Source organism: Buteo buteo, chromosome 3 (genome assembly GCF_964188355.1).
Source record: "Buteo buteo chromosome 3, bButBut1.hap1.1, whole genome shotgun sequence".
Taxonomy (NCBI): Eukaryota; Metazoa; Chordata; class Aves; order Accipitriformes; family Accipitridae; genus Buteo; species Buteo buteo.
In genome coordinates, this window is record NC_134173.1 from 28,439,498 (window position 1) to 28,458,307 (window position 18,810).

The following is an 18,810-nucleotide window of genomic DNA, read 5'->3' on the forward strand; positions in this document are numbered from 1 at the left end:
ATGCAAGCAAGCAGATGACTTCTCTTACTGAATTCCTTTCATTCCTCCACAATTAAGAGAATGACCTTTTATAAGCAAGTTTTTCCCTCATCCTATAGCAGAACTGGCAGAAGGTAGAAAAGATAAAAGTGAAAGGCAGCTCTAATCTGAACAGTGGGAGTGAAATGCTCCTCCATTTTGCTCGATCTTCCTCCACTAGTCAGCAACCAAAGTAAGGCTGCTTCAGTTAAGCCTTCCCTCCCTTCACCTTCAAAAGCTCACTATCATCCTTCTTTTGCATCTAACAGATATTATGTAAAACTGATATACAGAGAAACAAACAAAAAAGAATACAAAGAGAATATTTTTAATTTTTATTTAGAAAGTATGTTTTGCAATACCAGCAAAACCAACACATTTGGTACCTCCACACAAGCAGCTAGAGCTCAGAGCCTAACAACCCCCCCACATCACCAGAGAGCAAAGCCAAAAACCATTCAAGCTGAAATGTTTTCAGAATTAAAATGAACTTCTTAGATTCCAAGTATAAATGATTAGTAAATCCAACGCTCACACAACATGCTGATAATGAAAAATACTATAAAGTACTAAAAAACATTAGATCACACCTAGGTTTTAGCTACCCTGCAGGTGTTACTGCACAAACACAGGCATGCCCTTATGCATGGAAAGAGGGACAAAAAAACCTCCAAAGTTTATTTGAGACAAAACTATATTCCAACTCTGAAATTTATTCTCGAAGTTTTCAAAACAACTATTGTTTAACACTAAGACAAACACTGCAGTGATCAAACAACAGTGTTGAGGGCACAAAAATTCAAGGACAGGGAAAAAAAAGTATTGAGGATTTTAAAAATCCCATTAGATACAAAAACCTGCAAGAGACTTCACAAACCACAGGGAATTGAGAGAACTGAGGGAGTAATTAAAAACACCCAAAAAGGTACTACCAGAAAATAATTTAGCAAGAGGAGCTTCTGAATATGGACACAGCCCAAAGACCTGTGTGAACCCATTTCAGATCTTGAAAATAATGCAAGAAAAAGGTCCAAGCTGCTAAAAAATGCAATCTTCCATTAAAATAAACTACCCCATAAGATGACTAGAAGGTAGGCGAACACTGTACCTCTTATTATAAAAAAGTAGTAGGACTAATTCTAGGAATTGTAAGTCTGTGAGTCTTGTTCCCCAAGCTACAAGTAAATTGATGAAAATAATTAGAGTATTATAAAACTCCAAGGATGACAAAAATAAAGATGGGTTAGTAAAGCATCAATAGAGGGAAGTCATATCTTTCTAATCTATTAGAAATTTTCAAAAATATAAATTAAACCACTTAGCTGCATATTTAACAGAAACTTCTTAATGCAAGTTTTTTGACAAAGCTTTTTGGAAAAGTATGTTGCCCAGGGGTACACACTTTCACTGATCAGAAACTGCCCAAAGGGAAGAAATAAGAAATAATCTTACATGAAGTTCAAAGAATAGAGGAACATAGAGAGGTCACCTGAAAATATGTTAGTATATGTCAACATCTGAAGATGTTGCAACATTAATTACTGAAAACTGTGGAAGAAAGAATAAGCAGAATGGTGCTACATGAAATTCAACACGAATAAATATACAGCAATTACACTGAATTTTGAACCACTCTTTCTTCAGAAAAAAGAAACTCCTATTGTAACTAGTCCAGAAAAAAAAAACAAAAAACAAAAAACTGAGCACTACTCAGAGAAGTTTGGTGTGAAAAAATAATAAAAAAAATAATCCATAAAAACTATTCGTAATACCTGTGTTTACTTTCTGCAGTACTTGATATATCAAAAGTGAGGTACAATATGCAAGGAAAAAATGCCATGGTATTTGTGATCATGATGTATGTCCGCTTTGAAGAAAGCGATCACAAAAAGATACTGTAAAAGCAGAAGGATTCCAAAAGACCGGCAACTAGTGATTAAAGACTTCGAATGTTATCACCTGAACCAAGTCGAAAAGGACAGATTTCCACCCCCACCCATCAAAAGGAAACAAACATAAGAGGCTATGACAGAAATACAATTTAATGTACGATACATACAAAAAGTAGATCATCCAATTTATGCTTTAAGAAGAAAACCCCAGGAGAATAGTCAATAAATTGAGGAATAGCATTAAACATACAAGACACCACATAAATCACATAAACCTGAGTAATTAATCAGCACAAGACACTGAACAAAGTTTAAATAAGATTCATAGATAATTACACATACATACATGCAATTGAAACAGTTATGTTATATAGTATATTATATAGGATATTTTAAAAGTGTGTTACAGGCCTTCATGTCAGGGTCATAAACCAATCACTACCTGAGAGTAATTAAAAAGAAATACCTCCTGCAGATAAAATTATTTCCCAGTGAAATTCCTCCAGATTATTTTGCTACTGGCCACAGACAGAAGAAAACAAGAAAAAATTGTTTTAAAAAGGCAACTTCCCTATTTCTGTCAAGAGTTGATCCAGGCTTTTATGGGTGATAAATTTCTTTTAAATCAGCTTTAATTTAAAAAAAGAAATAAAGAACACCCAAAACAAAAACTCAACACCAAAACCCCACAAAACCTGGGTCATTTAACCTTTTTTGTTCTTTACAGAAGCTAAGGAAATTGACTAACCCCAGTAACATGCACTATGCATGATAAAAATACAAAATGACCAGAGAATATTCAAAAGCCAAATACTAAGAAAAGAAAAAAGAAAAAGAACCCCCCCACCCTTTATGAAAGGATAGTTACCCAACATGAACCCTACCCATTCAGTCTAGGTATGAGGGGTGAAATCGCATCCAAATGTGGTTAGGTTAACAGAACCAAAGGCAAGGCTACTTTCCTACTTCTGCTGGATGAGTGACAGAAAGGAATGGAAATTAAAATCACTGCCAATTTTATTCCAATTACAAAGTAGAAAATGTTAAATATTTTACTATCAGTAAAAAGTCAATTGAAGAATTAGATGCAAGATGTTGGACATAGCTTCACTTGCTAAACACTAATTTTTGGCTTACTTCCCCAAAACCACAGATTACAATTTATAGCTGCTATGAGCATTTAAAATTTATCAGAGCATGAAAAAAAAATAAGCTGTTTTGTCCAACTTTGGAAATCTGAACTGGAAAAAAATTGGAACTGACCTGCAGTTGTAACCAAAAAAAAAAAAGACAAGAATAAAACCCATTAGATTTTAACTGGCAACTTTCAACAAACAAAATCCTACTAAACCCAAAAGTTATTTGAAAGCATACACTGAAAACAATAACCAAACTGCCTTTTTTTTTTTTAGACTATTTTCTCTTAAATAATAAATTAGATCACATGCAAGACAGCAAACAATAAAAGCTGCCATAGTGGAATTGTACACCTGGAACTTTCACCTATCATCTCTTCTCTGCCATATCAGATTTTTCTTGCCATCAATAGCAGGTTGAAAGATTTGTTTATGGAACATTTATTGTTATAAAAACTGAGGTGGAATACCAACTCAGTTATCAATAAAACGTAAAAGACAGGAAATGCTGTTAAGCACATTAAAACACAGTATTGTTAATCAATACAAATAGCAATAGATATTTAAAGTACACCATCAAAAATACAATTTTCTTGAAATTGTTTCAGAATAAAAATTAAAAGCTACATGGAACACAAACATAAAAGCCTTCTGATCTTTCCAAGAGAAGCTCTAACTCAGGATTTAATCAATCATCTTTGTTTTCAGTTCTCAAATACCATTTTCTGCAAAGCAAAATATCCCATCCCAGGAGGTACCCTGTCCTGCTAGTATCACATTGCTAGTATCACAGCAGCTGTCCCAGTCTCAGAGAACAGTACTCTGTTGATCAGTGGTGATGTCACCTGCAGAGTACTTACTGAGGTGTCACACTGGGAAATAAGATCATAAAGGAATACATTCTTGAGATTTGAAAGGGGCTAAATTTATTTAACTGGGTTACAACTCTTCTTCGACAAGGTGCAGGGTATTCTAGTACTGAGAGTATCTCAATTGAAAAAAATAAAAGAACCTGTATCAATTCTCAGCAAGTGTAATACTCAGGAGTAGGGAGGGTTTCTACATGAAAAGCATTTACAATTATGTCTAAATAGTGAAGTTAATTACAAATATAATTTGTGCTTTCACTGTTGGAGTACCAGTTGTGACACTAGCAATAAGGAATTCTAAATTTACAGTGACAACCAGTTTCTAAATCTCCATTTAGATCACTATCTTCAAAAATCAGAGAAATTCTGACTTAATATTCAAACAAAACGTTAAAATAGTGCACAATGTAATACTTAAACACTTTGTTCAAAAAGGAAATTGGAATCTTTAGTTGTTTCAAATTGCATATATCACTGTATAAAAATATTTCACTGTACAAATATTCTTTTGCACCATTTTAACAACCTGAAAATTTAACCTTAAAATACTTAATGTCCACATAGCAATAGTTCTTCTGATACTTAAAAAATAATCACACGAAATTCTTAACTCTTGATATATCTACAAATTATTTAAAAGTAAAGTTGAATAATCTGGTATGAATTCAGGTGGTTTTATTTTAAGTGACTACGAGTAAGTTAATTGTGGACTTTAACTTGGGGAGCACTGAGCTATAGAAACTAGATGACTTCAGAGGTACTCTATAATTCCCCCATAAAACACAGTTCATATCTGTCCTCAAAAGCAGGAGCTTTCTGTTCCACAGCTGTTTACCTCCTGCCTCTTTGGCTTTTAAGGTGGTTTAATGTCTGGTCCAATACTTACAGGTTTTGCTTGCATTTAGTAACCTAAGAGAAAAATTCCATCTCTATTCCAGCTAGGAGGACTATATAAACTCAATTAAAGCAGAAAGAATCCTGCAGAACCCTCAGAGCATTTTGTTGGGAAACAGCAAAACCATACAGGCTAAAGGACTTGGCATCTATGTTACCAGACTGCCTGGTACAGCTCTGAGCAAACTGCCTAGGGTTGAAATAGGTATTTATTGTGCAGATGCTGTATTACAGAGAGGCAAATCACATATTCAAGTATGAATGAATTACACTTTAAAGCATACTCCCAATTCAAATTGGCTGCTATTTTTACTGATTTCTAAATCAGCCACAGAAGTTAGTAGGCAATGTAAGTAGGTTTTTGTGTACAGTGCACTAGCTCCCCATGTGGACACACCTGATTAGCAATACACACAAAGTAGCTTACAGAAGTTAGTGATCCTCTTGGAGTACACTAGTGGTCTATGAATTCACTCCTAACATGCTAACAACTTGAATTCCCATATTCTGATTTTTTTTATTTTTAGTGGAATTGCTGGCTTAAGAAGCTCCCTCCGGCGGCTCTCCATTTCCCAGTAGTACCTTTTCAGTTGTGCCAACACAGCCATTATTAACATAGCCTTGTGGTTAATCTGAACTAATCCAAAATGAAAATATCCCCCTTTCCACCTAATTAATCTGGACTGATTCTCCAGATTGGTTCATCATACAACAACTTTAAAACATCACACAGCAGAACTGCAGCTCATGAGACTACAGTTCTGGTTATGTCAGCAAAACCATCACTATCAAAAGGAAATCTCATCAAACAACACCCAAACTTCTTTCCAACATTTAAAAGCTTCTCTGGAGCAAAACAAACAACCTGGAAAAGCAATTTTTACTATAAGACCATGGGGTACACAGATAAACTGAGGACCCACAGTCTGAAAATTCTTCTTAAAATGCAGCATACCCAATTCTCTTTTGCTAAAGCAGGATGACACCATTAGCCCCAAAAGACGCACATCAACACAAGGACTGGTGGTGTTACAGAGATTCAACAAACAAGCTAGGGGAGAAACAACCCACAAAACTTAAATCATAGTAAATTTGGTTGTTTTGCCTGTAAGTCTTCTAAAAAGCTTGTACTACTGACAATTTTACAGTGAGTAGTTTTTCAGTTTCCTGGTATAAGTGATGGATTTGTTCTTTCATGCTCCACCCAACAAAAAAAGAAAAAAAATATCTGAGTAGCTATTTGTGAAACTAGTTTTCTTTTTGTTAGTATCCCCCAACCACATTTTTACATACAATGAACATGTAGGCAATCAGAGTATTCACTGAGAGGTCAGAAGTCAAATAGCATGCAAAGCCTCAAAGGAAGAAAATGGATACAGATGATCACTTGCTGGCCTTGGAGCAAAGACAATTAAGTGATACAGACACACTAGACCTCTCTGTAAGCACTTATACAGCTAGATCATAATGCATTGCTTTTATGACTGGTTATTGCAGTCATACCTAAGAACTAGGCTACTGACAGCAATAATGGACTAAATTACATCTCTAACAGACCTGTAATACTGTACAACTTCAGGAAAAGTCTTATTTACCATTTTGTGCTGAGTGTCTGAGATCACTAACATAGTGGTAATGCTTAATTCTTAAGAGTACTGTGGTACTACAGCATGAATCTAAAGTGTCCCACATTTCCATTTTTAGTGACAAAGCCTAACTAACTGGGGGCTAGACACTATTACCAAAGGAGGCTTACCTCATGTGTTTCTTGCTCACAAAACACAGGAAGTATTTTTTGCTATGCAAAACCAACAGAGCAAACGAAAATGTAGAGTACAAAGGGATGGAGGAAGGAATAATTTAAGAAATTATGTTCTTCAAGGAGGATGCAAGCACAAATAGATTAGCTTTTATCAATTATGGATTTGCACTAGCTTCACAGTTTCTAGTAACAGTACAGGAATGTGAAGCTTAATTTCTTTTACCTATCCCAACCACAGTGGCTCTACTTGCCTCTCATTTGAAGAGCAGCAGGAAAGTTCCTTGGAGTGTACTTGCATAATATGGTAGGTACGAATGCAACATCTTCCCTCCCTTTCTCAAAAAAATCTGCCACCTAATGTTTCTCTTCTAAAAAGTCTTCAGAAATTATTATGATTTTTGAAAACTGTTTAATAAACATTTAATCAGAGCAATTATTCTTCAAAATCCAAGCTCCACTTCTGACTAACAGCTCACTTGCCTCTTGACAGGAAACATGCTACCTTTTCTTTTGCTCTGTTCTCTATTATATATTATTCAGTTTACAAACAGTGGAACTTGAATTTGGCATGGACTTGTGTTCTGAAAGGCTAATGCAGAATAAACAAAGCAGTATAGCGTATGTGCTTTAAAACTAATTCAACCAACACACTAACATTCAATATATACAGAATTAAGCCAGAGGTTTAAACACCAATGCCAGCTGTGATCAGCAGGAATGCAGATACCAAGAACAGACTTTCTGCTATATTACCACAGATATCAGACTCTCCCAAGCATTTGGTACATAACTGGTCAAGAATTTTATTAGTTTAGGATTTCTCTCTTCTTCAGTAACAGGGGTTTTATCTGCAAATTTTATTTTAAGCTGTTAAAACTGAGCCGTATTTTTCTTTTCTGGATGCCATCTTGCTTTTTTCAAGAAAAACAGTATCAAGATAATTCAATAAACATATGTATTTTAGACAACTTTTACGTTCAAAATGAAAGCTACTAAAAAAAAGTGCACTGTTGGGTTCCTAAGACTCTGAACTGTTTCAACAAACTAATCACAAGTACATTAAAGCCACAGATTGAACATTGCCCCTTTGAAAAATACTAAAGTGCATTTAAGATCATATGGGACTTTCCACTGATTGAGTGAAACCATTCTTACATTGAAGAAAGACTCCTATTTAGCCACCCGAACTCCACAGCTTTTAAAAAAAACACAAACCAAAAAAATCAAAAAACCACACACCACAAAACAAACAACAAAAAAACCCCATCTTCCAATAAGGAACTTTTCTTCAAGTTTTAGTTAGGTGCTAATAATGATGTTTAATGTTTCTACCTCTTGAAGCAGTTTCTTTGGAAGTAACTATCATTTCAGTGTTTCTCGATGTTGAGTGTTTGTAAAAAGCAATAACCATTTTATATATTAGTGTTTTGTAACTGAAATGGCATGGACTTCCATCCTAATCTGTGTGACAAGTTTGGAAACGGCATACATTAAGGGATTTTACAAGTCCTACAAAAAGCATTAGATTTGATAGAAGTATTTCAAGCAAGGAAAAAAATTCCTTTTTTATTACTAAGTTTATTAATAACCTTTTCAATATTATAAAATTAAGAAAAACAATTTAATGTGACATGCACATTTTCCTACAATTCAGACAATGAGTTTTCTTGGAAGCCACTTCACATACAGAGTTTAGCTTGCTACTGGAAGAAACTGGCACTTTCAATATAAAAGAAAACTGATGCTTATAGAAGCAAGTAATAGTCATAAGCATTTATTTTCATCACCTTCTTGAAATACATACTGAAATCAAGTGCTTTGCACGCTGACAGAAGGCAAGTTGCATTATGTAAAAAAAAATTCTGAAAAATAAAATCATTTTTTCTGTGTTTAAAAAAAACAAAACAAATGTTCTCAATCAAATAATTCCTGCAGACCTCAATATTTGCCTGTTGCAAAACTAATGCCAAAGTGAAAAGGCTGGAGTGCAGGACAAAAATTCCCCTGTACTTTTTCCAATAGTGACAGTCATGGGTTGTATTCTTATAAATATTTGGCAAAATGAAGACATATGGGGGAGGGAAAATGTCCAAGTGGAAAAGTTTGGGGTGGTTTGTTGTTCTGTGGGGGGTTTTTTTCCAACAATTGGCAATGACTTTTTAATGCCACCAAAACACTCTCTATCAAGAAAACAAAAAATAAATAAAAGTCAGGGAGGATAAGATGCCTGCCTGTTCTGCAGTTTGAGACCTAATGTATTCAGAAACACACGCACACAATACTTCACTGCTATTCTTTGGAGGTTCTCTTGAAAGTCGCAGTAACAAACTAATTGTATCTTTGCTCTCTACAGATCAAGGAAACTAATACTTTGCTGTTGTCTCCCTCAAAAGTAGCACCAATGAAAATCAAAAGAACACAGCAGTGTTGCATTCCTCACTGTTCAAGCCCTTTTTAGGAAGCTAGTTTATCCCATATGGTGGTGGTAAACAGACTTTTGACTGCTGTCCAAGAAAGAGAATACCTGCCATAACTCAGAAAGAGACAGCAAAAAGTTGCATCAACTTCACGTGTGGACTTAGCCACCACTCTAGTCCAGCTGGGAAGACACTCCAAAACAGCCCTGCCCTTAATAATGCTGCTGTTCACACGGCTGAGAAAAGACTGGTTGACTGAAGATTAACCTCACACTTCTTTTGTCTTCTGATGTGAAGGAAGGTCTCATACCCCAGAAGTCATAATTTAATACTCTAAATTTATCACGCATACAAAGACAACAGGAGCTTTCTTATGACACTGGAGTTTCAAAGTCTTTCCAGTTCCCTTCAATCACGCCTTGCAATGCTTGCTTCACCTGTTTCACCACCTTTTCCTCACTTTCAGGCCCCCTTTATAGAAGCATTTCTCTGCACAACACAGTTGGTTGACTATACTTTTGTTTAGTCTAAGATTTATCTTGTTCTCGACAGGCAATACTACACTTTCAGAAAGGATTTACAGTCATTTGATTAGAATAGTGCATTCTAAAAGATGCAGACAGAGGCACAGAAGCTGACTACAAGCATTTTTCCCCAACAACATGAAGCATTAAGTCTAAGGAGCATCGTGAGAGGATACAACGAAGTTATCATCAAGTTCAAGTCATTTTAGCTTACATTAAAAACTTCATTGAACCTGATCACTTTGCTCTTTTGTTCAGTGTGAATGCTATCTTAGCGGTATTCTCTTTTCAACCTCATTTTATAAAAAGTAATAGTTAAGTTTCGAAATTTCTTGAGTGTATTTACCCAATTAAAACAAAAACAATAAAATTTAAACAAAAAAGAAAGCATAGTTTACTAGGGGAACAATCTTCCAGATAGGAATATATCAGATGAAATACAACTTCAGAAGTTATCCAGACTCAAGCCTTCCTAAGTTACATGGGGAACTACTGCAATGGTAGTATCACAAGGCTGATGTATTTTACTATTAAAAATAGTAGATGTTTACACACACAGTATCTTGCTCCATATTTAACTGTTGCCACCCACAACCCTTGAATTTAGTAAGACTGTTTAACAGCTGACACAGAAGCATGGTGAATAGAAACATAATACTTCCAAGTCAACTTGAGCCTCATCAGTTCTTAAACAGAAAGCCAATAAAGGAAAAAGACTCTGACATAGTTTATCTTGCATTGAAAAAAGCAGTAGCTCACATGTTCCCAAATTCTTCTGGTTAAAATTTGTTGGGAAGACAGAAAGAATTTAAAGAACATTTTTCTAAAAACCCCTATAAAAAGTCATTTTATCCTATTATGTTAGCACATTTCAGGCAAATCTTCAAAGATTTGACTTGGTAGGTCAGATGGTTTACACTTAGGTAAGACCGAACATCTAAATTTCATTTTGTATTTTAGTTTGACAGAAAAAACAAGAAGCTAGCTTTTTATTCCCCCCTCAGTTGTCCAAAGGGGACTCCTCCCCCCAGCCCCAACAAAAACGCACTACACTATTTTCTCACTACTGTCAAATATTCCTTACATTCAACATCAGAAATGCACTTCCGTCCTGATCTGCAAAAGTCTTTCCTGGCCCTATCTTCATTTTCTTTTAAGAAGAGAATGTCATCACATTCAACTTTAAGAACAGGGCTGTTCACCAGGGACTAGGATAAGGTCAAATTCATTTCCAGTTGTCATCAGAACCAGGATATGAATTAAGCCTCCAAAAACATATTAACTGAGTAATACACGCTGCCCTCTTAAAGGTTTCTTTCCCTCCCCCTCAACTACAAGCATGGATTTATGAAAAGAGAAGCCTCTACAGGCACAACAGGTTGGACATAATGAAGCACTGCTTCTATAGTCCTCTAGGTACCAACTTGAAAGGATGCTTCACTAGTAGCAATGATTGGAGAACACTTCTCCAGAGACCAAAGGAAAAGTAATTCAATTTCAGTTGGTGAAAGCTAGTATCTAGGAATGGCTGTTTTATAGACATCCTTTTTAGGTTCATATTACAGAAATGAATCAAGACTATATTCAAGAAAAGTCTCATTACCAAAAAATAAAGAACTTCCTTGTGTTACTCACAAAGAACTCTCCAAGCTTTCCAATTAATACAAAAAGCAAACAGATAGCAAGCTATTTTCATGTTTGTTGTGTCCTTCCTTACTGCTCTGTAACAGAATGGGGGAAAAATTTGAGGTATCTTATAAAATAAAGAGTTCAGGAACACAGATTCAGAAAACTCCAGATTAAAAAAAAAAAATATGCAAGTATTATCCAAGAAATGCTTCATTTTTAAAGCAACGTGGTGTTTCAAGTTAAGCCTGTGTGACTGTATTTCTTGCATATTATCATTATCCACCTTAAAAAAGGTTGTTTTCTGATACAGGAGAGAGGCAAAGAATTTAAGAGATTCACCTAGAGTACAGAAAAGCAGACAAAGACCTACCCAACCTCATTCCACTGAGGCAAAACAATGGATGATATGCCAGCGAAATACCATCCCCACCACCACATTTCTCTAATGTAAGAGAAAAAAACAGAGTACTGCTGTAGGAGCCACACCACTAGAGTTCTCAGTTGAGGAAAAAAAAAGAAATCTAAGACTATGAGGCAGGCCAAATAATCTGTGCACTGCGCGTTTAATTCAGAATAACAGTCTTCAGTTAAACAAGTCAGATTTTGAGCAAGACCTAAGCAGTAAGATTATTCCAAATAGAGCATGAAGAGACACTGCATCATATATTTGCTGTACAGTAAATCAGAGGCTAAATGTTTGGTCATTACCTCAGACACTTCTCTTTGGTTTTGTTTTTTTTTATATCCTCCAGTAACCCAAATGAAATCTATTCCCTACTTTTACACTATTTTGTACTTACTGCTGGTAGTAAAGACTGCATGTTCTGGTTGGAGTCAGCTATAGTGGCTAGGTAAACCAAGTTTGTATGCAGCATCTGCTGGTATCTATCAAAATAAACAAAAGCAAAACAGATCTTAAGTCACAAATAACATCAGAATTTACTTTAATTCTACACATGTAAGGAAAGTTACCTATGTAAAACAAGATTCAAGAGACTTACAAGAGTATCATTATTAGGAATCCTAAGCCTTTTCCTTCATGCTTAGCTATTACCCAATCTTTCCCAATGTGCCCATCAAATCTGTGCTTTTATCTTCTCTACAACTTTTGTCTTGCTATGAAAAATCTAAAGCTGGGTGACACTGTTCTCACCTATTTCACTTTCTGTCCCAGTCACCAGGAGGCATATAGAGTGTGTGTGGCTGTTTGGTGTAATTTTCATCACAAACACTAGGGAAAGAAAGCTCCTTCTATTATGGCCCCAGATATAAGATACCATAGATTTATGTGAATTGTGACCAAGAACAGTGCAAACATTTCATCACGACCCTTAACTTTGGAAGATTGCTATGGAATGATTTTTTTCTGCTAGAGAAACACATTCCAGTCTCAACATCTAGCTCACAGTCACAAAAATAACCTTGAAAGCAGGAACAGATTACAAATACATAACTATAGGCTTGTAAACAGCTTAATACAGTAACTATGCTACAATAAAAGCATTCCCTTAAAGCAAAAATATCTACTATTTATGACCCCCCTTCTACTCCCAGACTACCAGTTCTCAGTAAGGGACTCAAGCCATACTGTGATGCCCCATCTGTCACATGACTCTGTATTTGTCCGATTACAAGGGTGCCATGATCTTGGGCAAGTGGTAAGCAGGTAGTTTTCAAGCATGCTGTCAGGAAGAAGAAAGGTCCATTCCTACAAGATTGAAAGGTTTAAGAAGAAAACTACCTCTTTCCCAAAGTGTAATTATGATGCAGAGGAAAAAGATCTTGGTTATACAGTCCCCATTTTCATGGGTGTCATCATCATGACATCAACTTGCAGTAGGCAAGTTGCAACATTTCAGTGACAGAAGTGATAGTCATATGGCAAATCAAAACCCCATAAATTTTAAGTGTAGTATCTGTAGCAACACTTTTCTGTTCTTCACAGCACAGTTCTCCCACAGGGTGAGCTAAACAAATAAAGAATGGTGATCTAGATGGAAATTCACCCAGTCCACAGTAGATTTGGATTAAGGTCTTACTGTGAGCATTCAGACGTCTTCCCTTTGTTCTGATAGTCCATTATACACTGAATAAGATGATTATTTTCATCCAACATCTGAAATGATAAAGAAGAAGTTCGGAGTAAGTTTCATGTTCTTTGTGGAAAGAAACCAAAGATAAGTTTGAGTCTTGCTCCTCTTCTCAGAGGTTTTAAAACCACCGGAAAAAGTAGTATTCCAGAAAGTTCTACTTTAATTATTTATAGAACACTCTTTTGCTCCCATTTTCCCCCTCCAATTAGTTTTACAGCTTTCAGTTTAAGGGTTTCATATCACTACTATAGCTACATTTGTGAAGCTTCCCATTCAAACACCTATGCTTGTTCTGCACCAAGTTCTTCTAAAGTCTTCAAAGTTTTGCATTTCTTCATTTGATTTCTACCAAGAAATTTACTTAAAAATTTAAGCCCTGAGTTTCCCTTCTCCTTCTAAAGCCTGCAACTGTTCATAAATTTAATAATGAAAGGCATTGAAATTGTTATTGATAGAAACTGAGCCTACCAAACAGGTTTGTTTCAAGGAAATGCAATGGAAAGCATGGCCATATTTATATGAAGGATCTCGAATTAAACTGCACTTTATAAATATTCTGTACAATGGGCACAATAGTTCTATAACACTTCAGAAGTGTCCAGGAATATGAACTTATATGAATTAATTTTCTGACAAAAAAGAGGAAAAAAAAAACGTAGTTCTAATATCATGGGAAATTTCAGACCTCCTGACTTTCTACAAAAAGCTCACGAATTCAAGGTGTTCCAATCTCCATAAATAGCAAAAAAAATATAGCCTGGTTTCCTAGAGCTGCACGTTCCTACAGTCATGTCTTTTTAACCACTCTCCCGCACTCTGATCAGACAAGAGTCAGCAGAACCACAGCTAATCTGAGCTACCAGCCAAGTTACCCAAGTCAACTGAACTAAATGGAAAGTTTACTGCCAAGTGGAAAATTTTGCATTGGTTTCTCCCTTTGCTTCCTCTTAGTGGAAGGGTAGTTTAGATCAGATCCCTTTACTCTACCCAGCTGCTGAATTTCACAAAACTAATAGGAACTTAACCATCTGCAAGAGTCTTTCCTTCTTCCAGACATGGTTGGGACTAGTCAGAAGGCTCATGCCTCTACAAGAAAAGCACAGTGTTATTACATCACCTTTATTTCCCTAGGAATCCAACCTAAACAAATACCATAGGAGAGAGGGGAGGGGGGGGAATAGGAAATAAGTACCTACACTTTTTTTTCTTCCGACTAATCCATCTCTACTATGAAAAGGGTACAGGGTCAGAAACCTCATGCAGTCTGCTCAGGACTTATATCCACGTAAGAATGAGCCAACCAGCCAAGTCTTCCTAAATTCAAACCAGTAATTCTCCAGAATGGACTAGAACAATCCCATGGCAATTATTTTGCCTGAAACTGCTGGATCTGGAAACACTGTCATTAAGCACTAAACACAGACAGAACTGTAGTATTTTGAGTTACCATCTGAGCCTCAGAAACTAGGCAGAACTGTAGTTGCACACTATGAAGAGAATCACAAACAAACTGCCACACAAATGCATTTCACAGGTACTAACATCAATTTCTATAAGAAACAGAGTGGCTATTTTCACCAGAAAAAATAAAGGAAAAGAAGCTAATACCTTTCATACCAAAGTCTAATAGAGCACTTGCAAAGGAAGCCTTGAATCAAGGCTCTCCTCAGAATGTCTCCCACCTTCCAGAGCAAGGCAGCAGATACTTAGGACTTAGCAGACAGGTAGACCTTGAGACTGCCAGTTAGATGGCTGCATTCTTCACTGATGCCATGTAAGCTGGACCTGGGGTGGGGGTGGGGGTGCAGGGGGATGAGAGGAAAGGAATGCTAGGGCTAAGAGGAAAGCAAACAAGAAAGAATACAACTGTAGCCACGATGGGGCTGCAGACACTGTTTTATACAAGTTTGATTGAGCAGTTGTTGATAGAAAATTGAAATAGTTCTTTGAAAGAGTTATAAACACCTACCATCAAAAGAGAATTTAGTTTCCAGCTGGATGAAGACACCTCCAGGGCTTCTGACAGCTTATGTACATTACAAAGATTCTTCAGCTTTAACTATACTAGGGTTTTGCCAGGGCACCACCATCAAATTAATGGCTTGACAACAGCACAAGAAAAACTTAATTGTGTGCGCTATCCATAAGCACGCTGAAGTTGCTACTACCTTGAGGCAGCTTTTCACCCAGTGGGTATGTATTTTTCATTTACACTTCCCAAGCACTGACTTCTGCTACAGTACCCTAGAGATCTCCATTATAACTCAGGGGTCCTCTTTGAGGTCCCGATCCCTGCAACACCTATCTTATTGATGCTCTCATTCTTTACTAAATCAGAGCTTAGCTGTATGTACCCAAAAGACTCCTACACAAGGAGCTTGTAGTAATCTGAAATCTGTTTGATTCATGGCTATTTACACTAATAACAGCACGAGTCTTCAGTTAAGTCTCTAAACACCACCAAGTTACCAGTGAACTTGAACATGCTCCTTTGCTTCTGTCGATACAGATTATTACAAACCCTAGACACGCTTTTCTTCGATTGCTTCAGCGAGTTGACTTGCTCCCTCCCACGAAAGCTTAAATGGAGTCGGCCGGAGTCGCTGTCATTGGCTCCGACCATAATGTTCTTCTTTAAAAACACTTAAGGTTTATGGGGGGAGCCCTACTACTAGGCCGACCAAGTTTGGGACCTGCAGCCGCCGCTTGCCCCGCGGAGGCAGATCCCGAAGCCAGGCAGGGCTTAGGAACGACCCGACTCAGGTCCGACTCACAGGCACCCCTCGCAGGAAAGACTTGCTCGACTCCGCCGCCTCCCCGCGGAGCCAGGCCGAGTCCTTACGGGTTAACTCAGGCCTGCGGCCCCGGGAGCGCTGGGGGGCAGTTAACGGAGGGGATGAGGGTGGGGGGAGACCCAGCGCCCTCGGCCGCCCCCCCCCACCCCTCCACCCCCGCGCGGCCTCCGCGCCCCGCCGCAGACGGCGCGGCCCGCCCGCTCGGCGCCTCCCCCCGGCGCCGGGACCCCCGAAAAACTACCCAAGTGCAGAGAGGCAGCGCCCTGCCCACCGCCGCCGCCCCCGCCGGGCCGTGCCCCGAGCGCCGCCAGCGCGGCCCGGCCGCCGCGCCCCCCCGCCGGGGCCTGGGCGCTCCGGGGCGCCGCCACCCCCTTCCCCGCGCGGCCCGGCGGCAGGAAGCAGCTGGAGCCCCCGGCGCCGGGCCCGGCCCCTCCTAGCCCCTCGCCCTTCACCTTCTGGATGGCGGCCGGCGTGATCTCGCCCTTCCCCCGCTGCCTCGGGGCCGCGAACGCCACCGACATGTCGGGCCGCTACCGGGAGGGTCCGCCCCCGCCGCCCAGCTCACGCGCCCCTCGGAACCAGCCAGCGGCGGGAGGCGGCAGCGATCCGGGAAGAACGCTGCGCGCGGGGGGGCGGGGGCGGCCGCCCAGCGGGACGGCCCATCCCCGTCCCGCCGGGGAAGGGTTAAGGAGGACCGGCTGCTCCTCCCCCTTTCCCGCTGCGAAGGGGAGCCGCGTGAGGCCGCGGCCGCCCCGCGCCGCTCGGCCAAAACGACGGGACCGAGAGTCGGCGCTGCGCCGTTTGAACACGACCTCCCCTTCTCACGCGACCTTCCTGGCTACCCCTTTCCCTCCGCGGCGTTGGTACGTTCCTGCCCAACGCGCCTCAGCGCCGGACGGGCAGCGAAGTGGTACGGCCGGCGGGGGGGATGGGAGCGCTGTGGTGCGCACGTTACAGGGGACGCGCTCCGGCTGTGCCGAGCGGCGCGCTCTCCTCCCCCCTCTACCTGCCGCGACAGTTGGTTGCACCCGGGCAGCCCGCTCTGGCGGCCGCGCGGGGCGGGGCGGCAGGCACCTCAGCGAGGCGCTGAGAGGCAGCGGCAGCGCCCGGTCCTGCGCTCCGCTGGCGAGGCCGCCGCGGTTTCGGCGTGGCACCGTCGGGCCCGCCCGCGAGGGGAGTTGGCAGTCGCGGCCCCGGTGCTAACCGCCGGGGGAGGTGCCGCTGCCGCCGTGACACTTCTGCCGTTTGCGGTGCCGCTCCTTCAGCAGCGCCTGTGCCGCCGCCGCCGCTGCCGGCGCTGAGAGGTGGGGGGAGAAACAAACCGTGAAGAAAAAGTTGGAGGGGAGCAGCTGTGCGACCCCCAGCTGGTTGGGGTGGGGTGGCTTTTGCTTACCGACCTCGGCGGCCGCAGCTTCCCTGTCGTGAGAACAAAACGGAGCAAGGAGAAGCAGTTACTGCTGCAACTTTAAATACATTTTAGACGCTGAAAGTGCTAAAATATGCCGTGATTTTCTTCAGTGCGGCTGCTGGAGGGGATCTCGGTTTTGCCAAGTACAAGTTTGCAAAGTCTAAGACTGTTCTTACAAGGATGAGAGTTTCAAAGAGCAATGGTACAGTAAAGTTGAAAATCCCCAACCTAAAGCATTTTAAACGTGCTCTTTCCCGGGCACATCCCCTGCTCAGCCTGTGTGCTTTTCAGTGTCGCACTACAGGCTGTCAGTACTGTCTCTGTTCCAAGCTGTGGCGTTTCGTAAACTGATGTCTGCTTTTGCGGTTGGCAGAAGTGTGCTGCTGTGGCTAACGGGACGCTACTCGGTGACATGACACCACACCATAATACGTGAATCTTGTTCCTTACTGGGTGTGTTGCTTGCTCTGCTTCTCAGCTGTTGCTGGCTGAAGTCCCTGCCTCTTCCCTGAAGCCCTAACCCTTTTGGTTACAGCACACATTTGTCAGTGGCATCCGTGGCCACCCCATGGCTGTACAGCTGCTTCCCAACTGGCATGCTTGCTCCTCAGACTTTTTAGGCTGGCTCCTTTCCCCAACCCCATGGAGATTACCCTTCCTGGCTCTGCTGTCCTAGGATTTACTGTGACTGCCCATCACCCCCTGCTTTTTTCCCCTGACAACCAGTTCCCAGGCTGCTGGCTCCAAGCTGTTCTTGCATTCCTACAGCATCCCCCTCTCCAAGGGTCCGCCACCTGGGCCTGATGCTCTCTGTTACCAGAATGGCACTGCTTCTGCCCTGTCTCTTCAGATTATACAGGACTCTGAATTGATGTGATGTTAATTTGGCTTGCTCTCCTCTCCAGAAAATGTCTCTGGCCCAGTCCTTGCACTGTAGGTCATGCTAAGGAAGGAGGAGCGATGCCAGCATATCCGTTAGGCTGTTTGTGTTTCTAACCATTATTTCACTCATACACCATGGTATCTGGGTCCATTTTCTGGACTAGTAGGTTGGGGGTTTTTTTCTGTCTCCCACACACTTTATCATCATCTTCACTATCATACTCATAGGAAACCAAAAGCAAAAAAAGGGTTGAAGAAACCTGTTTTTTCTAAAGATTATATACTTCATGGTAATTCATGGTTATTACTGTATTACCTTGGCGTGAACTCACAGGATAACTGTCATAATAGCTGTGTGCCCAAATTGATACTATTTCTAGTTACTACAAAAGACAACAAAGAATCTTAGGAATGAAGAATGCAAGACAGCCATGGCCAAATCAGCATGTAATCAGAAGGTGCTATCTCCTAGCTGGTTGCAAATAGAATTA

The 18,810-nt window shown here is 40.3% G+C and overlaps 1 protein-coding gene across 3 annotated transcripts in view; it reads right to left on the reverse strand.

Annotated features, from left to right (window-relative positions):
- The window catches only part of SS18 (SS18 subunit of BAF chromatin remodeling complex), a 45,255-nt gene extending 28,606 nt beyond the window's left edge, over nt 1–16,649 (reverse strand). The window contains exons 1-3 of one of the 3 annotated variants that reach the window (XM_075023176.1): nt 16,482–16,649; nt 13,181–13,257; nt 11,942–12,026 (exon numbers count right to left, since the gene is read on the reverse strand). In XM_075023176.1, the coding sequence (XP_074879277.1) occupies nt 11,942–12,026; nt 13,181–13,257; nt 16,482–16,550 (231 nt within the window). In that variant the 5' untranslated portion in view covers nt 16,551–16,649. The remainder of the gene's footprint in view (nt 1–11,941; nt 12,027–13,180; nt 13,258–16,481) is intronic. The other 2 variants (XM_075023178.1, XM_075023177.1) reach the window with 2 other exon arrangements.
- Between the last annotated feature and the right edge of the window lie 2,161 nt (nt 16,650–18,810).